Here is a 26,166-nt window from a genome sequence, read left to right on the forward strand (position 1 = left end):
ATAAAAACATGAGCTCTTGTGTGGTGTCAGACAAAAGAATTACGAAGAGAGAATCACTCGAATCAGCAGAGGTGAAAATGGCACTGCAAATTATGTGATTAAGGAATTATAATAGAGGAAGAGAGCTGGTGAACCAGCTTCCTTTGAAAATTACAGTTGCACTTAATACTGTTTATGCTGAACTCTGTCTTATCTTCAGAGAGAGCAGGAGAGAGAGAGAGAGAGTAGCACATACTGAAAGCTAACATCTGGGAGGAGATATAAGCTGACAGACCTAACACTTACACATGGTTCATGTGACGAATGGCTATACATATTGGGTGTTGACAGAGCTCAGATCTAAAAGCGACAGTTAATAAAGCTGATTCGCATTCGTCTGGGTATATAGTGTGTTTGTGGTTTGTCTTCTGATGATTGTGGCTAAAGAGGATCCAAAATCATCACCACAGCCAAATCTTTTGATGGGAGAGTCAAATATTAACCACAGCTGACAGAATAACCAAATCAACCTGATATAACACCCAAGACATAAAAATAAATAAATAAAAAAAATAAAAAAATAAAAAAACCTATTCATATGTATGTACACTGCCTGGCAAAAAAAAATTTTAAAAAAAATTGCATACTCTAATATTTCGTTGAACCGCCTTTAGCTTTGATTACGGTGCGCATTTGTCATGGCATTGTTTCGACGACCTTATGCAACTTCACAAAATTTATTTCCATCTAGAGTTGTGTTAATTTTTGGCCGAGATCTTGTATTGCTGAGCCTAGACCTGACCAATTGAAGCAACCCCAGATGGCATAATACTGCCTCCAGAGGCTTGTACATTGGGCACTATGCATGACGGGTACATTGCTTCATGCGCTTCCCTTCTTACCCTGACGTGCCCATCACTTTGGAATAGAGTAAATCTGGACTCCTCTGACCACATGACCTTTTTCCATTGCTCCACAGTCCAATCTTTATGCTCCCTAGCAAATTGAAGTCGTTTTTTTCCAATAAACCTCACTAACAAGTGGCTTTCTTGTGGCCAGACAGCTATTTAGTCCCAATCCTGTCAGTTCTCATTGCATTGTACATGTGGAAATGCTCTTACTTTCACTTTTAAACACAGCCATGATTTCTACTGTCGATTTTTTTTATGATGTGACTTCACCATGCATTTTAGTGATCTCCGTTCAAGATCATTAAAGATTTTTTTCTGACCACATTCCTTCCACAAAGCTAACAGTTTACCACTATCTTTCCAGGTTTTAATAATGCATTGGACAGTTCTTAACCCAATTTCAGTGATTTCAGCAATCTTCTTAGTTGATTTCTTTGCTTGTTGCAGGCCAATAATTTGCCCCTTCTGAAACACAGTAACATCTTTTCCACAACCACGGGATACATCTTCCGACATGGTTGTTTAAGAAATGAGAAGCTACACACTGCATCAGTTAGGGTTAAAATAATTGTTGCCAGCTGAAAAATATTAATCACTGCAATAATGATCCAATCATAGGCTCTTAAGTACCTGCTTATTTAAATCCAAACGGTGACTTTTTTTTGTTTTGGCCAGGCAGCGTATATACAGTATATGCTATAGATGATAATCTGCTCACTAAAATGGTACAGAGTTGTTATATGAATTACCATAGCCTTTTTAGTTTTTAGCACCATTATGAGTAAACTGTAGAGACTGAAAATCCCAGTATATCAGCAGTTACAGAAATACTCAAACCAGCCCATCTGGCACCAACAATCATGCCACGGTCGATTTCACTGAGATCAAATTTTACCCCATTCTGATGGTTGATGTGAACATTAACTGAAGCTCCTGACCCATGTCTGCGTGATTTTATGCACTACACTGCTGCCAAAGGATTGGCTGATTATATAATCGAATGAATATGTAGGTGTACAGGTCTTCCCAATAAAGTGCTCAGTGAGTGTGTGTATGTATATATACACTACCGGTCAAAAGTTTTAAAACACTTACTCATTCTTTATTATACATTTTTTTTTTTCACATTTTAGAATAATAGTAAAGTCATCAAAACTATGGAATAACATAAATGGAACTATGGGAATTATGTTGTGACTAAACAAAATCCCAAATAAATCAAAACTGTGTTGCATATTTTAGCATCTTCAAAGTAGTCACCCTTTGCCTAGAATTTGCAGACATGTACTCTTGATATTTTCTCAACCAACTTCTTGAGGTATCACCCTGGGATGCTTTTAAAACAGTATTGAAGGAGTTCCCATCTATGTTGGGCACTTATTGGCTGCTCTTCTTTATTATTTGGTCCAGGTCATCAATTTCAAAAACGTTTTTTTTTTTTTTTTTTTTTTTTTAATTACATTTTTGTTTTATAATGAAATAAATTAATATGGTGGCACAATTATATTTTTGTCTACAAAACTAATTTCAAACATTTAAGCATACGCCTTCAGATCAAAAGATTTGTAAGATCATGAGAAACATTTCAGTCAAGTGTTTCAAAACTTTTGACCGGTAGTGTATGTGTATATATATATATATACACACACACACACATACATACATTTTAGTATAGTATAGTATATACACTGTATATATAACCCTCAGCTATTATTGAAGCTTTAACACTCAGTTGTATCATAAAGTGAAAATGCAATAAAAAATATGATAAAAGAAATCCATTACATTACATTTAGACATAACTTGGGTCTTGGTATATATATATATATATATATATATATATATATATATATATATATATATATATATATATTTATGTCTAAATGTAATGTAATGGATTTCATTTATCATATTTTTTATTGCATTTTCACTTTATGATACAACTGAGTGCTTAAAGCTTCAATAATAGCTGTCAAAATGGGCTTTAACAAAGTGAGAAGAACATACTGAAATAGTGAAATTATTAGTTTCATTTTAAAATTAATATTATAATTTTTACACATAAATAGTAGGTCTCAACAGAATATGAGGGTTAAGAAGATACACTGCATAAAACAAAGTACAGCCAGAAATTCCTTATGCGATTCCTCAGTATCGGAATGCTGGGTGTCTAATAAAGGGCTTCTTCCATCTCTGTGGGGGGTTGAGGGGGAGGTTGTTTTTCCTTCACTCTTCATGATCTGATTTCCAACAAAGAGCCGATTAAGGGCCTCTCTCTCTCTGCGCTCAACATTCACTGGCTAATGCAGATGATGTCACTAACCCGATGCAGTCCCCAGGACTCAACAATAACAAGGTCATCTAGGAGGGGTGGGGGCTGGGGGGTGTTGCGGAGGGGAACAGGAGGTGGGGATGCTCTTTGTTTCACATTTCATCTGCAGTAGAATTTTTTTTCACTAACCAACCCATCAGTATACCCCCACCCCAGCTTAAACAACCCCTTATTCTTCCCACCGCCTTGCCTTATGTTATATATAGGGGTGATGTTCAGCAGGGGTGAGGCAAGCTCTGGCTGTCGAGCTGCAATCACTAAGGCTGTCATAAAGGCTACTGCTGCATATGTGCCCACTACACACAGAGCACAATGTCTATAACACACTTACAGCACAGCAGATACATTACCTTAGTATTTCAAGATTTTGGTGGCTATATACGTTCAATCTTAGAGGGATAGTTCACCCAAAAATGAAAATTCTGTCACCGTTTATTCACCCATGTTAATTTAAAATCATATGACTTTCTTTCATATGTGGAATACAAAAGGAGATGTTAGCCAGACTGCTGGCCCATTTATTGAATGTTTTTTTCTACAGCAGCCCTCTCCACTGTGAGTAAATCATTTGCATATGTGACCAGATTTCACGCTATGCGACTAAAACATGTCTGTTATTAGCCACCGGCTAGTAAATATTGACATTTCACTCGCCAATGATTGAGTTGTTTAGGAGTGAAGAAGAACTTTAGCACCGAGACCCTTTTACTGCATGTTGTGTTTCATGAGCGTGCACTCTAAAAGAAATGTACATTGTTTTGGCTGCATTAGGTCCTGAATTGTTGCAGATCACGGTGTCTCTATCACTTTGTTGAGCCGTGATATGCCATAGTTACATTAAAATTGCATTTATCAACTTCAACTCTTATTTTGCTTAAACTTTTCCAAGGACTGTTTTGACAACATTCTCTGTTTTACAGCATCTACAGACCAGTGTAAAGCACCTGTTGGACATCTGCTGGAAGGTAAAAGTGTTCCAAGTCTTGAGAGCTTGAAGATTTGAATTTGAATAAATATTTGTACATGTAAGTCAGACATTATGAAATGTTTAAAATTCAACAAACACTGTAAATTTATAAGAATTTAACAAACAAAGGTCACGTGATGCCATGCGAGGTTCGGACATGTGAACGGCGAGCTCTGCGCACTTTGCTAGTTTTAACACTATTAATGACATAAACCGGTGAGATTCGATACACTCAGAATCAGAATCTGATTTATTGCCAAGTATGCTTACACATACAAAGAATTTGTCTTGGTGACAGGAGCTTCCAGTGCACAACAATACAATACAGCAACAAGACAGAGATAATAAAAAAAATAATAAAAAATATATAAATAAAAATAGAATAAAAATACAAATTGAATAGAAAATAAAGTATATATAGAATACACAATAAGAGTACAATACTGTGCAAAAGTCTTATGCACATAAGATGTTTCCCAAAAACATTTGTCTTAAGATGTTAAGATCGGCCCCACACTTTGGGGCCGATCAGGGGAGCACTGGCCATTGGGAGAACCGGGCGGGCCGGTGGGCCGGCCACGAAATGAGCTGAATGGGCTGCGATAAGCTGAAATGAGCCACTGCGTTATGCAGAACGGGCCACAAAATGCCGCTGCGATATGCCGAAGGGGGCAGCAATATGCAGAATAGGACAGCGAATAGAATAGAATAGAAGAACTGGGAGCCCTGCAACGGATGGCATGGCCCTCACAGAGCCACCCATGTGGGATTACAGGAAGAGACAGAAGTAATTGAGACAGCCTTAATAAATAAAAGAACTGTGGTGAATTCTCCAAGAAGCTTGGAACATCCTATCTGCCAACAACCAAGAAAAACTGTGTCCAGGTGTAAGTAGGAAAATTGGTGCTGTTTTGAAGGCAAAAGTGTTGGCAAATATTATATATATATATAAAAATCAACATTTAAACCCCACAATCCCACCTCCTCGCCCCCGAATTTCTGGATCTCGACACACCACCAAAAAACATGGGCCATGTCTCCATCCTCCGATTGGCATCTCCAGCAGGTGGGTGTGTCTTTAAGACCAAGCCTATACAGTCTAGAGGGGGTCCAATAAAATCTATGCAAAATTTTTAATTGTATAAAACGCACCCTTGCATCACTAGATGCAGACTTAACGTTTTTAAGAATTTTAGCCCACACTCCTTCCTCCAACGCCAAATTGAAATCTTTCTCCCATACTCTCTTGAGAGAAGTTAAGGCTCCATTCCCCATACTCTGAATTAACAGGGAGTAGTACACTGATGCCTCATGACCTTTTCCAAAAGCCGCAATCACCTCTCCCAAAGCATCTGCCTCCTTAGGGGGGGTGTGTGCTACTCCCAAAAATAGTACAGAGCAGGTGGTGCAGTTGTAAATACCTATAAAACTGAGGTCTGGGGATCTCAAAATGTTGGACCAAGTTTTCAAACGATCTCAACACACCACTTTCATATAGGTCACCGAGTGTAGCAACCCCCCTCACAATCCACTCCGGCCAGCAGAAAGGAGACTTGCCAATACACAGTCTTGGGTTCTGCCATATGCTCGAGGCAACATTTAAATAAGTGTCCAATTTAAACAATCTGGACACTTTAGTCCATACCGAGTGTAAATGCTAAATAACAGGGTGTAACTTAACTTTTCCGAATCGTTTGATAGAGATGCTTTGTAATGGCAAAATAGGGGCAAGAACTGCCTGTTCAATAACAAACCAGGGAGGGGCTCTCTCAGGTGGAAGTGACCAATGAGCCAAATGTCTGAGACTGAATGCATAGTAATAAAACAAAATCTTGGGAAGGCCTGGCCCTCCTTTGTCTATCGGCCTATGTAACTTCTTAAAATGCAATCTGGGACGTTTACCATTCCAAATGAAGGACTTCGCTATGCTATCAAATTGCTTGAAATAAGAGAGGTGGACATCTACAGGGAGAGATTGTAGCAGGTAGTTAAATTTTGGAATACAATTCATTTTAATAACATTAACCTTCCCAATCATCGATAAATGTAATGAAGCCCACCTGCTCACATCGCTCGAAAACCTTTTTATTAAAGGGTCCAAATTAACACTAACTAAATCAGACAAATTTGCTGGGAATAAAATCCCCAAATACTTAATGCCCTGTTTGGCCCACTGGAAGGCGCCCGGCTGATAAGCCGTTACTGGGCAGTACGCTTCAGAGCCAAAGCTTTGGATTTAGCCCAATTGACTTTGTATCCTGAGAACTTGGAAAAGGAATTAATAATTCTGTGGAGGCAAGGCATAGATCTAGTAGGTTCAGAGACAAATAATAAAATATCATCTGCGTAAAGCAGAAGCTTATGCATCACACCTCCCGCCACCACCCCTGGAAAATCATCCTCCTTTCTTATCGCGGCTGCTAATGGTTCCAGGGCAAGACAGAACAATAATGGGGAAAGAGGGCAGCCCTGCCGAGTGCCCCTATTCAGAGTAAAATAATCTGAAATTAATCCATTTGTTTGTATCGCTGCTACAGGGTGTCTATAAAGTAACTTAATCCAACCAATAAATGTACTTCCGAACCCATACATTTCCAAAATCTTAAAAAGATAATCCCATTCTACCATATCAAACGCCTTTTCGGCATCAAGTGAGATGGTAGCGATCAGAGATTGATCATTCGCTACTGACCACATGATATTGATGAGACGCCTGATGTTATCAGAAGAGCTACGGCCCCGAATAAACACCACCTGATCTATATGTATAAGAGATGTCATAACTTTACTTAATCGATTAGCCAAAATTTGAAAAAAAATGTTAACATCTAGTTGGATCATGGAAATTGGACGGTAACTTTTACACTCGCTTGGATCTTTGTCCTTTTTAAGAATCAGACTGATCCGGGCTTGTGTCATTGTTGGAGGAAGCTTTCCATTCTTTAATGATTCAGTATAAACTCATAACAAAAGTGGAGCCAGTTCTGTAGCATAGGATCAAAAAAATTCTGGGGCAAAACCATCTGGCCCCGGAACTTTGCCAGTAGGTAGGGACTTAATTACCTCGTCAAGCTCCTCCAAGGTTATCTCAGAATCAAGAGAGTTTTTTTGCTCAGTCATCAGTTTAGGAAGATCTAATGGTTCCACAAAGTTTCTAATATCTTCATCAGTAGACGAAGACGTGGAACTATAGAGATCAAGATAGAATTCTTTAAAAGCATTATTAATATCAATGGCTGAAGTAAAAATTTCACCACCAGCAGATTCCACAGAGGGAATGGTAAAAAAAGACACTCTCTGCTTTAAATATCTAACCAAAATCTTCCCTGCTTTGTCACCCAACTCAGAGTATGACTGTTTTGCCTTGAATAACCAAAACTCCACTTTCTGCGACAAAATAGTATTATATCTGTATTTCAATTGGGTCAATTCTCTGAGGCCATCAGCTGACATACGGCGCTTCAGCTCTGTCTCGGCACTTTTAATATTTCCTTCCAACTCCATAAGTTCTTGTGCTTTGGATTTTTTGGTGAATGAGGCATACTGTATGATCCGACCCCTAAGAACCGCCTTAAGTGCCTCCCATGCCACGCCCACAGAGGATACTGAGGACCAGTTGGTCTCCATATAAATATTGATTTCAGTCTTTAACATTTGTTGGAAATCAGGATTTTGCAGAAGGGATACATTAAGGCGCCAACTATATGATTTCTTTTTCTCTATAAGTGGCAACACCTCTAAACTCACCAGGGCATGATCCGAGACTAAAATGTTTCCAATTAAGCAATCCACAACAGATGAAATGAGGGATTTGGATATCAAAAAAAAAAAAAAAAAAAAAATCTATTCTAGAATAAATCTTATGGACTGATGAAAAAAATGTATAGTCCCTACCAGATGGGTTCAAAAGTCTCTAAATATCTGTAAGACCAAGATTTTTACACATCCTGTGAAGTGTTAATGTTGCTCTAGGGGGCTAGAGTCCATCAAAAGATTAAAGTCTCCTCCCAATATTATATCATGAGGGGTGCCAGCGGTTTGCAACATCCCTTCAAGATCTATAAAAAAGCCCTGATCATCAGCGTTAGGTGCGTAAATATTAGCCAGAATCAACCTTTGCCCCTGAATTTATGCTAAAACAATAATGACTCTTCCTAATTTGTCTTTAAACTGTTTGAGACATTTGAATTGTAAATGTTTATTTACCAATATAATGACTCCCTTGCTCTTACTTGAGCCATCACTAAAGAAAACATGTCCACCCCATATCTTCCCAAATTTTTCAGCTTCCTGCGGGGAGAGATGTGTTTCTTGAAGAAACACTATATCATATTTCTTACATTTAAGAAAAGTAATAACCTTCCTTCTTTTTATGGGGTGCCCCAACCCATTTACATTCCATGTGGAGAGAGACAATCCACTCATATTGACATATGACATTTTGATATAGTAGAAAAAATATATTGTGTGTCAAAAACAAAATTATACAGACCACATTCCCCAATAGTGAAACAATCAAACCCTGAACTTCCCCCTGAACAAAACAAACAGAAAAAATAAAAACATGCGCATTAACCCCACGCACGAAAGCGCCAACTGGTGACAATCCCTCTAAACTCAAAAGGTCCATGAACACCCACGAGTCCCCACGACAACTTTGCCATCGGATTGCTCAATTTTGCAAGGCAAAATTACATAACAGAAAATACTTTGTAAAATAAACCCAGCCAATAGGAAGAATGAACACAAAGAACGTGTAGATTCATTCACAGAACTGTCTCAAAGGTGTGGTCTTCCACAAAACAAATTCCAGCCGATATAAAACCGTTCAGATTCCTCAGACAGACAAACTAATGTTCAGTGAGCTGGCTGTTATGAGTTCAACGGATGACGTATTCATTCCAATGTCCCATAAAAAAAAACTCAAAACAAACTACAGCCAGCAGGAGGAATAAGCACGAAGAACGAACAGATTAATCCACAGCTGTTCCAAAGGAGTGTTATTCAATAGAACAAGCTCCAGCCGCTAGGCGGAACCAACACAAAAAGAAACAAAACCGGCATCCCGGTTCCTCGGATGGTCGAGTCAATTCACTCGGAGGCCACATAAAAGTATATACCATGACTTACACAATCCGTCAACTTCATAAAAGACATCCTTTGTGTGAGCATATAGATATTTTGCGGTCATCCATAGTGTCCACTCTCAAACTGGCCGGGAACTTCCAAGCAAACTTTCTTTAAGGAATAATGTTATTCACAAAACAAGCTCCGGCCGCTAGGTGGAGCCAACGCAAAAAGAAAAAAGAAACCAAAATGATGCCCAGCTTCCTCAAGAGTAAGTAAAGCGAGTCAACCCACTCACATAAGAAACATTCAATGGTTTACTCAGACATTGATTCAATAAAAGACATTGCCTGATTTGGACATGTAAATACTTTGCGACCGTTTTTCGTTTCTATTCTCAGTTTGGCCGGAAACATCAGAGCAAATGAGATCTTTTTCTGATGTAAGAGTTTCTTACATTCCTTGAACCAATCGTGTTTCTGTCGTCGAACTTGCAAAGTCTGGGAACAAGAAAACATTATGGTTCTTCCAAGAAAGCTTCCCTTTGCTCCTCACCTGGCGCAACACAAGATGTTTATTGGATGATCTCAGAAATCTGGCCAGAATCGGTCGGGGCCTATCTCCCTCAACAAATCTGTGAGCTGGGACTCTGAGCTCGCTCGATTTCCAGCTTGTGGCCTGTTATGTCGAGCAGACTCGGGAAAAGCTTGTCTAGGAATTTCACCATATCTTTGCCCTCCTCATGCTCAGGAATTCCAACAATTTGAATGTTATTCCTGCGGCTTCTATTCTCAAGATCTTCAAGCTTTTCAAGGAGATGTTCCAAATCAACTTTGGTCGCGGGTGGATTAGCGGTTAATTCCCTCTCCGTAGATTCCAGAAAATCGATTTGTTTTTCAACATCAGTCACTCTTGTAGCTAACTCAAAAAATGTTGTTTCCATCGCCGTAATCGATCGACGTATTACAGCGAGATCCTCCAAGTCAGCAAGAATCTTCGTCAACATCACTGACATGTTGGACAACTGACGCTCGATTCCTTCTCCCGCCGCCCCATCCAAATAGAGTCCCTGGTCTGTAGGGGCTTTCATCCTGAACACGTAAGTGTCTTATAATGTCTCCAGAGTCCGAGGATTTTGACTTCTTTGCCATGTTTTGCATCAAAGAGCAAATGTGTAACTGGGTGTATCAAAATTCACCAGATTATAACATGAAAATAATTAAAAACTTAGCAAAGTGCACAGAGCTCGTTGCTCACATGTCTGCCTCTTGCATGGCACCACGTGACCCCCATAAAAAGACTAAACTATGTATTGCATATAATTATTGCTCAATGGGGCAGTTTTAACTGTTCATGATGGTTCTGGTGCTCAGAGCTCTGTAGCGTCTGCCAGAAGGCAACAGTTCAAAAAGGTAGTGGGCAGGGTGAGTGGGGTCCAGAGTGATTTTTCCAGTCTTTTTTCTCACTCTGGATGTGTACAGTTCTTGAACGGAGGGCAGGGGGCAACCAATAATCCTCTCAACAGTCCGAACTGTCTTTTGTAGTCTTCTGATATCCGGTTTTGTAGCTGCACCAAACTAGACAGTTACTGAAGTGCAGAGGACAGACTCAATGACTGCTGAGTAGAACTGTATCAGCAGCGCCTGTGGCAGGTTTAACTTCCTCAAATGGCGAAAGAAGTACAACCTCTGCTGAGCCTTTTTCACAATGGAGTCAATGTGGGTCTCCAACTTCAGGTCTGCTGTAAACCATGGTTTGTCATTGTTGTATGTTAAATAAGTCCTAGTAGGAATTCACATATCCTCACAGAAACTGATATATGATGTAACAGTATCTGTGAGCTCGTCCAGATTGGTGTCTGCAGCCTCAAAAACACTCCAATCAGTGCAGTCAAAGCAGGCTTATAGTTCCAGCTCTGCTTCATTTGTCCATCCCTTTATAGTCTTTACAACAGGTTTAGCAGATTTTAGTTTCTGCCTGTAGGTTGGAAGAAGATGAACCAGACAATGATCAGAGAGCGATATGCATCCTTTATTGTTGTGTTTCAATGATCCAGTATATTTCTGTCTCTGGTTGGGCATGTAATGTGCTGCTTGGATTTGGGCTGTTCACGTGTGAGGTTTGCTTTGTTAAAATCCCCAAGAATAATAATAACTGAGTCTGGGTATTGTTGTTCCGTGTCTGTGATTTGATCAGCCAGCTGTTGCAGCGCTGCATTCACACACGCATGACGGGATATAAACACTCACCAGAATAAACGAAGAAAACTCCTGTGGCAAGTAGAAAGGCTTACAGTTAATAAAGAGTGCTTCCAAATAAGACAGCACATCTTCTTGAATGTTGTTACATCTGTACACCAAATTTCATTGATGTAAAAGCATGTTCCACAGGCTTTCGTTTTCCCCATTAAATCCGCGATGCGATTGGCTCTTAACAGCTGAAAGCCCGGCAGATGTAACACGGTGTCCGGAATGGCTTTACTCAGCCAGGTTTCTGTGAAGCACAAGGCAGCAGAGGTTGAAAAGACCTTGTACAGGTGAGGAGATGTAGTTCGTCCATTTTGTTAGGAAAAGAGCGAAATGTTGTAGGAGGACAATATGTCAAAGAATTCAAAATCCTCGGGCTCTGGAGACATTAAAAGACACTTACGTGCTCAAGCTGATACCCCTGAGAAAGCCCCGAGCCAGTAAGCCGATCTGGTCAGAGAAATGAGGGAAATTCGGTGAGAAATGTTGAACATGTCGCAAAGCTGATGAAGGTCGTTGCTGACTTGGAGGATCTTGTTGTAATATGTCGATTGATCACTGCCATGGAGACGAAGTTGTATGAGGTGGTTACAAGAGTGGGGGATGTCGAGAAACAGATCAATTATCTGGAGTCATCGGAGAGGAAAATAGCTGCTAATCCGCTAGTGACCAAGGTGGATCTGGAGCGTGTCTGGGAGAAGTTGGAGGACTTGGAGAACTGTAGCTGGTGGAATAACATCCGAATCATCGGAATTCCTGAAGCCAAAGAGGGTCAGGATATGGTGAAATTCCTGGAAGGGCTTTTTCCAAATCTGCTTGACAAAACAGGCCATAAGCTGGAAATCTAGCGAGCTCACAGGGTTCTGGCTTGTCGATCCACTTAGGGAGACAGGCCCGATCAATTCTGGACACATTTCTGAGATCATCCGATAAAGATCTATGTCTGTCTTTATCTAAAGGTTTATCTAAAGGTCACAATCTATGTTTTCTCATATGTCAAAATGTCAAGTGTTAATATGAGCAGATGGTCTCTCTCTCCACATAGAATGTGAATGGGTTGGGGCACCTCATAAAAAGAAGGAAAGTCATATCTTCATAAGCGTAAGAAATATGATATAGTGTTTCTTCAAGAAATGCTTTTTCCCCGCATGAAGCTGAAAAATTTGGGAAGATATGGGGTGGACATGTTTTCTTTAGTGCTGGCTCATGTAAGAGCAGGGGAGTCATTACACTGATAAGTAAGCATCTACAATTCAAATGCCTCAAACAGATTAAAGATAAATTAGGAAGAGTCATTATTGTTTTAGCAGAAATTCAGGGGCAAAGTCTTATTTTGGCTAATATTTTCACACCTAACATTGTCATGATATAATATTGGGAGGAGAATTTAATCTTTTGATGGACTCAGTCCTGGATCATAGTGAAGCAAAAGTGTGCAAGCCCCCTAGAGCAACATTGACGCTTCACAGGATGTGTAAAAATCTTGGTCTTACAAATATTTGGAGACTTTTGAACCCATCTGGAAGGGACTATACATTTTTTTATATAGAGGATGATTTTCCAGGGGTGGTGGCAGGAGGTGTGCCACATAAGCTTTTGCTTTATGCAGATGATATTTTATTATTCGTCTATGACCCCACTAGATCTATGCCTTGCCTCCACAGAATTATTAATTCTTTAATAATTGGTTAATTGGTCTAACTGGTCTAAATCCGAAGCTTTGGCTCTGACAGCGTACTGCCCGGTAACGGCTTTTCAGCCGGGCACCTTCCAGTGGCCCAAACAGGGCATAAAGTATTTGGGTATTTTATTCCCAGCAAATTTGAGTGATTTAGTTAGAGTTAATTTTGACCCTTTAATAAAAAGGTTTTCGAGTGATGTGGGCAGGTGAGCTTCATTACATTTATCTATGATTGGGAAGGTTAATGTTATTAAAATGAATTGTATTCCAAAATTCAACTACCTGCTACAGTCTCTCCCTATAGATGTCCCCCTCTCTTACAAGCAATTTGATAGCATAGTGAAGTCCTTCATTTGGAATGGTAAACATCCCAGATTACATTTCAGTAAATTGCATAGGCTGATTGACAAAGGTGGGCTAGGCCTACCCAAGATTTTATTTTATTATTATGCATTCGGTCTCAGACATTTGGCTCATTGGTCACTTCCACCTGAGAGAGCCCCTCCCTGGTTATGTATTGAACAGGAAGTTCTTGCCCCTATTTCACCATTGCAAAGCCTTTCTATCAAGCTAATCAGAGAAATTAAGTTACACCCCGTTATCTCGCATTTACACTATATGTTCAAAAGTGTCCAGAGTGTTTAATTCAGACTTTTATTTAAATGTTGCCTCGAGCATATGGCTGAACCCAAAATTATGTATAAATAAGTCCCCTTTCTGCTGGTCAGAGTGGATTGTGAGGGAGGTTAATACACTTGGTGACCTATACGAGAGTGGAGTGTTGAGATCCTTTGAAAATTTGGTTCAACATTTTGAGATTCACAGATCTCAGTTCTTTAGGTATTTACAGCTGGGCCACCTGCTCTGTACTATTTTTGGGAGTAGCATACACCCCCCTAAAGTGGCAGATACTCTGGGGGTGGTGATTACTGCTTTTGGAAAAGGTCATGAGGCATCAGTGTATTACTCCCTGCTAATTCAGAGTCTGGGGGACAGAGCTTTAACTTCTATCAAGAGATTATGTGAGAAAGATTTAAACTTGGTATTGGAGGAGGGACTGAGGGCTAGGATTCTAAAAAAACATCAAGTCTGTATCTAGAGATGCAAGGGTGCGCCTATATATTATATATATATAATTATTCTTATTTTTTAACATTTTTTTGGTGAATACTTATATGTGACCACAGAGATGTTTGTTGAGGGTCAGGGTGGGGTTGGGGATTGGGGAGGGGAAATAGTGGAGGTTAAATGTTGATTCTGTGTATATATGTTTTGCTTTTCTTTGTTATCTGTATGAATTAATAAAAAATATTAATCAGAAAAGTACCCAAGTAAAAACCTGGGTAGCACTTTATTTTACAGTACTGTTCTACATTTACATACAATATAATTGCAACAACTACAGTAATAACTAGGTACTAACCCTAACCTTAACCCATATTAATTACATGTAGTTACCTAATATTAATGAGTACATTCTTGTTACGGCCCAGGGTGTGTTTTTCTGTTCTGTCCACCAGGTGGCCCTGCGCCTTGTTCTCCAATTACAGAGCGAGAGCTGAGAACAGAGCTGTGTCCGATATGGCTCACTTGTTCACTCATTCACTATTTCCTATATAGTGGATGTCTGTAAGTGCCCTATATCAGGCAAGGACTGAACGAAATGAGTGAGTGAATTTGGATGCTGACATATACACGGAGCGTTGGAGAGAGCACTGGAGATGACATAGAAACAACTTCGTCACATGAACTTTTATCTTACATGAAGGATAATAATAATCATAATAATAATAATACTTTTTATTCTTATAAAATGGTATATACAGTTAATCTTATTTCTGTTTGTCATATTTAACCCGTTATTTCTATAATGGTTAAAATACTGATACAGCTAAAAACTGCCAACAAGAATAAAAACATTTGTACAAGTGTACATTATTGTATTTATATTTATTATTTTACCATCTTGACACTCTCCCATTCAAACTCGGCAGCATTTCAAAGCACGGAGAAGACATGACATTTGCACATAACGCCCTCATGCGACTGTAGTACAGTACTAAAGTTATTAATAACAACATCCGTTGATTATTAGATGAATTCATGTGATTCATGTGATAAATGAATATCTGAATAACTTCCACTGTGCGCAGTCTTCTGAGTTAACAATAATATCACCTCAGTGAATTAGTGAAGAAATAAATCACTTAGCATTTTAATAGCAAAAAACATCAAATATTTATTCTATATAAATAATAAATTGTTCAATTTATCTTTATGATTTTGGATCGCTATATTTTATTATGTTATTTTTAATCAAGTTTTGATATGTCAAAAAGTAAAACATTACAGCCAGTGTGAAATAAAACATTTCAGGAATTAAATGAAGCTGGCGTCTCTCGCGCTCCCTCTATCTCTCTCGCTCACCCACTCGCGCTTTCTCTCCCTGCATGTTAGTCCTCCCCGTGTTGGATTATGGGCAAGATAGCGTCGACTTGTGTTCATCGACTGTACACTCTAAATCGGATTGCATTGTGGGTAAGAATGAGTGAAAAAAATGTAGGGAACGAGATGTAGGGAACGAATTCAGACACTATCAAACTATACAAAATGGCCGACACCCAGAATAGTGCACTATATAGTGGATAGGGGGCGATTATGGACACAGCTCAGGTAGGGAGTGTTACCTGTGATTGAGCTGTGTATAAAAGGGTGAGAGACTTTGGCAGACTGGGAGATTGGGAACAAGCAAGTTGAAGGTCTGGGAATGTTTTCTCTCCAGTTCCAGGATTATTGTTTTCTTTTTTGTTGTTGTACATCTTTATATTTTTTGTGTATTATTATTATTCTGATTTATTCTTTAATAAATATTTATGTTTGTTAAATTGAATTCCACCTGTGGCCTCCCCTTTTATGTTACATCGCCTTGAGCCAGGTGGTCGTAACACATGGGTAAGTACACTGTAAGTATACTGAAAGTACACATACTGCAACCAAAACCTGTTGGTTCTATTGTCATTACAAGGTTCCAACCTTGTGAATATTTTGTGTTAAAATGTGTATACAATTTCAAACAGTGACAACCCGCTTGTATCATTATTATAAATGTAATTTCATTTCATATGCATAGATACAATACAAAATGTGTTTAAAATGATGAAAAGCAAAATATGAAATAAAATAAATCCTCTCACATACTATAGCGAGTGGACCGAGCGCACCTTTCGGTTATATATCTATTTCACTTGCATTACACTTAAGGCTAATTTATACTTACTGGGTGAACAGGCTTCGATTAGCTCACCTACAAATGATGAGGAAAGGCAGTGACGTTTTTGTTCTGCCAAGGTGTTCGTTTGGTGAGATTTCTCCTGTTCGCACACATCTCTGAAATTCTTGACCCAAGAGAACCTGGCTGGTCGAAGAGGGTTGATGATTAGTTAAAACTATTCGTGGGTGTAGTTTGGACGTGAGGCTTTTTATTTACAATCGCGTGTGCCAGCTGAGGAGTTGTTACCAAGGTTACTGTCGTTAAAATGGATAAGTTTGAAGCCCATCTCTCAGAGATTGTGTGGAAGTATACTTTTTTACATGATTTGCAACACAAACTCTACAAAGACAGCACGGCCGTGACAAATGAGTGGAGAGAGATTTGAGTTTTAAAACGACATCGTGCGTAGTATAAATTGCGGCTTCGTTCGCCTAGAGTGCTTTAGTTCTTCCAGGAGAAAAAAGTTTGGCTTCTTCCAAAGTATAAACCAGGCTTTATATATTATCAAAAGTCTGGCAAGTAAAGACAAACATTTGCTAGCCAATGGCAATTCTTTCTCCAACATGTTTGAAGAGGGTTGCAATAAATGAAAGAATGAGGCTGTCAGTACCTAACATCTCCTTTTGTGTCCCACTGTAGAAAGAAAGTCATGTGGGTTTGGAACAACATGAGAGTGATTAAATGATAACAAAATGTCCATTCCATTCTTCACAATATCAAGGCTCTGTAACAAAAAGGAACTATTATGTGTGCACAATATGTAATGCTCATAATTTTCCCATACATTACATTGCGCTGTTGATGATAAATGATCTTATGAAAATGGCATGAAATAATTTAAAAACAACATAGATTTATATAGAATCTAGATGACATTCACCAGTATAAATAGTAAGAGACAGTAACACATTTTCTCTCACATCAGAAGTGAAGACAGGCACTGAAATGTTTTTCTTTTTTAAATCCTAGAAAGATGCAATCCCGCTCTCATTCACACTCACACCTGAGCGACAGAGTGAGAAACTGATGAATAATTAATGAGGGAGGCAAGAAGCGAATGAAAGAAGCATTCCATTTTGTATTTAGAAGTCTCTAGAGCTGTTTACTTCTGTTGAGGCATATTAGACCTCTCAACATTCCTCAAACATTCCTCAATATCTCAATCAAATAACATTATTATAGATAATACATATGTGTACTCTCAACACAACTGTGGTCATAGCCCACCTTAAAGGAGACCTATTATTGCCCTTTTTACAAGATGTAATATAAGTCTCAGGTGTCCCCAGAATGTGTCTGTGAAGTTTCAGCTCAAAATATTATATATTATAATACCATGTTGTAAATGCCTCTTTTAAGGTGGAATTAAAAACACACTGCTCCCAACCCCCTATTATTATACAGACAGTATGCGTAAAAATAACGACATAGCTCTGGTCTCCGTGAATACAATCAGAGACAATGGTAACTTCAGCTGCATTAGCCGTGGAATCAGCTAACAAGCACATTCGGAAAGGCGATTTGCAAACATTAACAAAATATAAAGTGCGATACTAAAGCTGGAACACGAACAGTTGGTACTGATCCATGCTTGAGAATCAAATACTTGGAAAATCCTGATTTATATTTGTGGCAGCGGGGGCGTGGTCGAGCACCTGTCCGGAGAGAGAGAAAGCGGTAAAGGCACTTACACCGGAGCTAAATTATGTCTAACACCTGTCTCTAAGTCCAGTGAGCTGGGGAGAGCGGCATATAAACAGCCACGCCACTGTCAGAAACAGAGAGAGAACGACACGTCAGTCCAGTGTTGGCGTGTGTCCTGAATGTCAAAAAGCTGCATGTCTTTAAGAAGTTTATGGAGAGTTTTTGTTATTGGTGAAGCTATCTGAGTGAACCCAGGAAAACACTAGAGAGAGTGTATAGGCTGTGCAGAGGGCAGAAAATAAAAGCCTTACTTTGACGGTGTCTGAGCTTCCCGACTCTTCCTTTCCCGTGCAACCTTCACAATATTGATCCTCATTCACAAAGCAGTCCGGTGTAAAATGATTTAAACAAACATAAACAAATTTTTTTATGTTTTGGGGCACATTTTCTTCAAAAACAAAACTTGTCCACTGCGTCTTCAGTGGCTCTGAGTATATGAAGACACTTATGTTCAATTTTACAGCCAACAACAGAACACTTATTACGCTTACGAAGCTGAGACATTATTTTTCCCACCGTAGCTGCTCCAGCACGAAGAAAAATGGCGGACTGTGTGTAGAACACTCGGGGGAGGATCTATGATAATAGGGTGGAGACCATCACCAGTCGTGGGCGAGGCCTGCTCTAAAGTGACGTCACTTTAGAGCAGAAACGGAAACCGATCATTTTGAGACACTGTTTTTGATTAATAGAAATATAAGAAAGAGGAGTGGGTGGACTTTTAACATTGTAGGGTGGTCGTGTACACACAGTGCCGACTCACATTTATGTTCAAGCACATGTAAAAGTGAATTTTGCATAATAGGTCCCCTTTAAACTACATGCCCCCTAGTAACAAGTGTCCCACTTCTGAGCTTTTGCATCTGTATTCACATGACCCCCATGAGTAGGGGTGTGAAAACATGACTGGAAGTGTTCATATGTGACACAAACACCTCTGTGGAAAACTCAATCACTCCAGAGCTCCGAAAGTAGAGGTGTGTGTGTTCGCATTTCTGTGTATGCCAACTGACAAATCACAGCATGCCCTTCAGCTACAGTTTTAATTGTCGCATTCAATTAAATCTCATGAAGTCAGCAATCATATTATTTAACATACCTAAAGGTACAATATGCAATGTGCCATTAACTAGCAATCTGTAAAATTAACACATCTGTCAGGACAGGGATGTGGGTTGCAAACGCTAGCAAGTTTGCTTACTAGCATAATGTCTGTCACTACAGACTTTTCAGAGGTAAGTGTTTAAGTTAGTCTTACTATCAGTATTAGGGTGCAAAATCTTTAACATTTTACTTTCATTTTAGCAGTGCCAATAGCTCATGAGTGGATTGTTTGCTAGCAATATTTAATAACTTTTGACGCACTACTATGCACTTACAATATAGTGTATGAATTTTCAAAGTGTAGTATCATCTAAAATGAAACGCTAAAGTTTTTTTACTACGCAGAATCATACATTGTTTTCCAGCTGATGGAAGTGACATTTCAAACGCAGGCGATGCGTTGCCGCTAGCTTTAGCATGTTAGCCACCTCAGTCCAACACTTATATTTCAAATAACAAAAAAATGTACACAGCGTGGGTTGATGGTAAAACATTCAACTCATATTTGCAAGGCGCTGTCTTCACAGAAGTTTCGCTAGTCACCACATTCACCATTAATTACAATTGTTTTGTCAGGCCAAGTTGTGACTGTTGAGTGCATAAAGTGTCCAACATTTCACACTCTGTTTATTCAGTTGAAGAAGTACATTATCTGGGTACATCGTAGTACACTTTTTTTGTTGCATTTTCAGTGTAAATATACTACTCGCACTACTAACGCTACAAAATGGTGTAGCATAGTGCAGAAGTGTGCGATTTGGGCCGCACCTAATGTCGACACATGCTAACTTGCAAACATTAGCATTGTTGAAACCTCTGCCTCTGTGTTTTTGTTCTATGTGTAAATACTTGTAACCTTTCGGCTACAGTGTTTTTAAAACAGTTGACACAAACTTTAAATGTCCGAAAATGTCATCAATACACTAAGTAGCTACTTTAGGCTAAATGAAGGAAATTAATCAAGTGCTGTCCAATTAAAATCACACAAGTAGAGTTGTGTAATGGAACTCATGATAAATGCATCGGTCTGTTATGCTAATGCTTTGCTTTTGAGAAATCTAATGAACTGCAGAGACAAAGATACACAAAATCTAAACTAGAGACTGCTGTGTGTGAAAATCCCAGGAGATCAGCAGTTACAGAATTACTCAAACCAGCCCGTCTGGCACTAACAATCATCCATGCGATTATCTATTCAGCCAATCATGTGGCAGCAGTGCAGTGCATAAAATCACGCAGATATGGGGCAGGAGCTTCAGTTAATGTTCACATCAACCATCAGAATGGGGGAAAATGTGATCTCAGTGATTTGGACTGTGGCATGATTGTTGGTACCAGAAAGCTGGATTGAGTATTTCTGTAACTGCTGATCTCCTGGGATTTTCAGCACAACAGTCTCTAGAATTTACTCAGAATGGTGCCAAAAACAAAAAACATCCAGTAAGCAGCAGTTCTGTGGACGGAAATGCCTTGTTGATGAGAAAGGTCAACAGAGAATGGCCAGACTGGTTCAAACTGACAAAGTCTACGGTAACTCAGATAACCTCACTGTACAGTTGTGGTGAGAAGAATAGCATCTCAGAATGCTATTCTGAGATGTGGGTTGGCGCTGTTTTGGCGGCACGAGGGGGACCTACATAATAATAGGCAGGTAGTTTTAATGTTGTGGCTGATCGGTGTATATAGCTGAGTCAAAATCAGTGACGAACAGCAGAATTTTGCTGGTATTTTGAAACAACAAAGATATAAAATACTGCACAAGGACTTTTGTGCAGCGAGTCAATGACAGTGTTCATTTAGGACCTGTTTACACCTGGTACATAAGCAAGGCACATCACTTACTTGTAGTCTCTTTGGACCACTTTTGTTCGGATTTTGAGGGTAGGGGTCTCTGGTTTCATGACAACCTACTGTTCATCAATTACTACACATGTTGATATCAGGCATTCTGAAGAAGTTCTATGAAGTCCTTGTGCATGTATATGTATGCGCCTTCTGTATTTTCACATGTACATGTGTTTGTATGTGAGCATCCATACCTCGTCTGGCATGCTGAGAATCAGTTCATTGTCACTTTGGGTGACAAAACCCTGTAGGAAGTACTCGCTGCAGGCTGCTAGGACCGCCCTGTGTGCGCGGAACTCCTTTCCCTCCACCAGCACGGTCACATCACAGAGCAGGCCCTGCTTCCGCTGCTCATTCAGACCCAGTAGGATGTTGGTACAGTGCACTGTCGACTCATACACGTACATGGGAGCTTCAGACCTCTCATCCACGGACATACCGCTCGCACCCTGTACAGAAAGAGACAGAAATAATGGGGTCAACTTGTGTCTTACAGATGACAACGGTGTCACTTATATTAAAGACCCAATAAAAACTAAAAGGTTTGTGGCTTTAAGTCCATGTGTGTTTGCTTTGAGGCCATCTTTATTTTAGTGTATTCCTAAACGTTGAAAAAGTCACTTTTAGTGGAGATACACATTTAAAGGGATAGTTCACTCAAAAATGACAATTCTTTCATAATTTACTCACCCTCATGCCATACCAGATGTGTACACAAACAAAGATTTTTAGAAAAATATTCCATTCAAAGCAAGTGAATGGTGACCAGAACTTTTGAAGGTCCAAAAAGCACATAAAAGGCAGCATAAAAGTAATCCATATGATTCCAGTAGTTAAATCCATATCTTTTGAACCGATATGATAAGTGTGGGTGAGAAACAGATTTTTTAAAGTCCTTTTATACTATAAAAGTCTACTTTCACTCTCTTCTCTCCTACGAGTTCTTCTTCTTTTGTTTTTGGTGATTCGCATTCTTCGTGCATAACGCTACCTACTGGGCAGGGAGGAGAATTCATAGTAAAAAAGGACTTAAATTGATCGGTTTCTCATCCACACTTATCATATCGCTTCTGAAGATATGGATTTTACCACTGGAGTCGTATGGATTATTTTTATGCTAAATTTATATGCTTTTTGGAGCTTTAAAGTTCTGGTCATCATTCACTTGCATTGTATGAACAAACAGAGCAGAGATATTCTTCTAAAAATCTTAGTTTGTGTTCAGCAGAAGAAAGAAAATCATCTGGGATGGAAAATATTGATGACTCATGGTGCACTACACAGATTCTTTGTCCAATCAAATGCTCTCTAGAATTAAAATGTCCCTCCCCCTTATACAATCTGCAACTGAAAAACAAGTAGTAAATTATGGTTCTTGGCTGTAATGTAACTAAAGCCTATAAGCTATATTTTTGAAAGAAAAGGGATGAGCCCTTCGATATGTCCCACTCAAATTCCTGTTTCAATAAGAAATACAACATATGAAAGAAAACTGCCCTCATCAAGCCAGTTTATAGGGACTTTAAAGGAGTAATTCACCCAAAAATTTAGCTCCAAACACATATTACTTTCTTTCTTTTGTGGAACACAAAATAATTTTTTTTAAAGAATGTTACAATCGCTGATTTCATTTTGTGTTCCGCAGAAGAAAGTCATGGGTTTGGAATGACAAAGGTAAATAAATAAAGACAGAATTTGCATTTTTGGGTGATTTATCCCTTTACAAACACACATGCACACACAATGCACCTGAACCTGTTAAGCTAGTTTCAGCAATCTGACCACGACCACCTCCTCAAAGGTCTCACCCACAGCAAGTAAACACAACCACAGACACACTCCCACAAAGCAACAAGCAAAAACAAAGGCCTAAACCCTCCCACACAATCCACGTGGTGATCAGCCGCCATCACAGCATTCACACTCCCTCATTTAACATACACCCCCACGTAAGCAGGTGCAGATTCACACTTTAAACAATGATCCTATGCACGTACTCAGCGGTAGATTAGCTGCACATCATGCAAGCTTGCAAGGGTGATTTAGCAGTCAAAACAGTAGGGTTTCTGCTATCGGTTCTTATGTAGGAGGCACATGGAGAGATGCTGGTGCAAGCGATCTTCAGACATACAGTCACAGAGATTACCTTGAGCCTCAGTATGAAGCTCTGGAGATAATTCCACAGACATTGCTTTTTTTTCTAACCCCCTATTTCACCCATCAAAATGGTTAATGGCATGTGTGATTAGAGACTTAGCTTAAGTGTCTCTGCCATTCTGACTGCCATTCAACTCTTTGCACACAAACATGTCCTGCCCCCATACCCCAGGTCCTCTATCAAAGCTCTTTGACAATCAGACCACACAATGACTCGAGACGATTTTAATCTCATCAGTAAGGGCTGACTGGGAGCGGAATTCTCTTTGGAGAAGGCAGTTGGACTGCATTTTGGCTGCCAAGTGAATATCACTAACCTAAATTATCATTCAGCCCTGCTGATTTGAATAAGTGCAGAGTGAATATGATGACGACTGAGTTAGGAGCAGAGCTCAGCATAAATATTTGAAAGCACAACCTCCAGATCCTTGAAAGAATGTTTCTTTTTTTTTTTGCAATATTGGCAAGGTGTGCATATGTTCTCTGAACTCTCACCAGGCCATGCAAATCCTTTTTTCTTAAAGAGAATCTTTCTTTGGCTTCTAAAGGAAGAAAGAGTTTGAGAATTACGCTACTTTATAACAAGGTTATAACGACATGTCATGCATTTCAGTCTGAAAAAAATAAGTAAATTAAAAATAAGGAAGAAGCCACACAAAAACAAATACACAATGAACAATGGAAAAAAGCTTTTTCTTTCTGGTGTACCAGTGAATAAGCATGAGTAAATATACCTGCATCACTTTTAAACAACCTTTATGATTTTATCATGCCTGGTATCTGGCAAATTATTAATACTTTGCCAAAAACAAATCGCAAAGGGTGAGTCATTAGATTTATTGGCTATAAGATCTGTCATACCTAACAAATGAATATTATTGAGATACACCACAGAAATTTGAGTAATTTCACTAAATCATTGCTTTCCATCTTATTTCATGTCGATACGCACCTGCCAACTTCAAAACTCAGCAGCTTGGATATCATCTAGAATTCTGAGTTTCACAGTAGGAAAAACAAATTTGTTTGGTCATTCATGTGCCAAAACTTGCAATTACAATATTTCCAACTCAAAGGTTTCATGAGGCACACTTTCTAATCCACTGTATTACGTTTAGAGAGGTAAGAGAGAAATTCTTTGGAAAAACTCTCAAAACTCTTTCTTTCTTTCTCTTTCTTTCTTCCATCCATTCATCCATCCTTCCATCCATCCAAAGTTTGTCTTCCTATTAAGTTATTATTATAATTACTAATGCTTTGGCAGTGTAAAGCTTCTTTTTTTTTTACCATGCAAATAAAGCTACTTGAATCAGAATATGAGAGAGAGAGAGAGAGAGAATTCTTAAGCTCTGATTCAAGCAAATTTCCATTGTTTTTTCAAATGAAACAATCTCTACTCTCAGTTTCTGCCAGTGTTTATTTCTCTCTCCACAACACACTAAGCTATTTAATTTGTGCGGGTCCAACTTCTTCTGCTCGCGGAATGATCAGTGCATGACTAAACAATTCCTACAGAGCTCCAGTCCCAGCAAACACTGCCGTTTCCATCCCTCTTGAAGCCAGGACTGCCTCCGTCTGCCTCCCTGTGGTGATGGTTCTGCAGCCAGCACCCCTCCCTGTCCCACAGACTCCAGCGACTGCACCTTAGGCAAACTCTAACCCACAGAGACACTGGCTTAAAAATTCTTACCCTTGTCATCTTGATTTAACTCCTGACTGGGAAAAATGGGCAGTTTGTGTACTCCAAACAAACGATGCAGGCAGGCAGTTGACTTGCAAAGCTTAGCTCCATTTGAGTCAGGTTTCATGTGGCAGTTACCGAGGTAGGCAACTTCAATCAGAACGAGCAGCCTGTAAAAGCTGTGAGCCTTGAGTGAGGGGCAGGTTGACAGTTGAAAGTTGTCCTCGGTCATTGGAAATGGCTGTGTGTGCAAATGGAAACTCCTCAACCAAGAGACTGGAAGCAGTGGGCCAGACACCTCCCTCTCCCTATCTCTCACTCTCAGAAAATCAAACCACACGGCATGTGGGTTTGATGATCCTACACCGTGTGTGCACATATGTGCATGTGTGTGGGAGGAGACTGTGGTACCATGAAAAAGACAAAAAGAAAGACCAAGACAGGTAAAGAGTGGCTTCATTGCATCTGTGCAATTACTCCCATATCAAGCCAAGCACTATTTTTTCTAACAATAAAATATCAAAATTCATAATTAAGATCAACAATCAATCAAACACACAATAAAAAAAAAATTAAAAAAAGCAGCAATCAATCAACAAGAAACTATGAGATTTGAACTGAGAAAATATCAAACCGCAGTACTAGTCTAAGAATTTTTTAGATGATGTTTGGCAGAATATAAGCCTCAGTCACCATTCACTTTCATTGTATGGTATAAAGATGCAATGAAAGTGAATGGTCCCATAGAAAAAAAGAAAGTCATAGCGGTTTAAAACAACATGAGGTTTAGTTAATGATGACAAAATTATCATTTTTGGGTGAACTATCCTTTTAAGGGGCAATATTTGTCCCGTGGATTGATTTTCAGGGGGATTTTTGGCCCATATAGCTAAAAATCACACAGCATGTCAAATAACTGAATCAATTAAATTAAATTAAATCTCAATCTAAAGAATTATTCATCAAAAACCACTTCATATTAAGTACACATTCAATAAACCTCGCAAATACAGATAGGACTGCTACAGGTTAATAGATAATAAAGAAATATATAATGGTAGATAACACATAAAAACGGGAAATCACTAGAAGCGTATTTCTTGCCCCCACAATTTAAATATCTAGGGCATTTATGTCATTTTCAGTTGCATTTTTGATCTGTGCCCTAGTTCATTTCTGACTCTGAACTGTACCCAAGTTTAAGTGATCAAGAACAGTTGA

At 39.1% G+C, this 26,166-nt stretch overlaps 1 protein-coding gene across 2 annotated transcripts in view; it reads right to left on the reverse strand.

Moving 5' to 3' along the window:
* The window catches only part of LOC127456698 (transcription regulator protein BACH2-like), a 170,555-nt gene that overhangs the window by 39,714 nt on the left and 104,675 nt on the right, over positions 1-26,166 (reverse strand). For both annotated transcript variants that reach the window (XM_051725190.1, XM_051725189.1), the window contains one exon: positions 21,302-21,556. In XM_051725190.1, the coding sequence (XP_051581150.1) occupies positions 21,302-21,544 (243 nt within the window). In that variant the 5' untranslated portion in view covers positions 21,545-21,556. The remainder of the gene's footprint in view (positions 1-21,301; positions 21,557-26,166) is intronic.

This window comes from Myxocyprinus asiaticus, chromosome 19 (assembly GCF_019703515.2).
Source record: "Myxocyprinus asiaticus isolate MX2 ecotype Aquarium Trade chromosome 19, UBuf_Myxa_2, whole genome shotgun sequence".
In the NCBI taxonomy this organism is placed as follows: Eukaryota; Metazoa; Chordata; class Actinopteri; order Cypriniformes; family Catostomidae; genus Myxocyprinus; species Myxocyprinus asiaticus.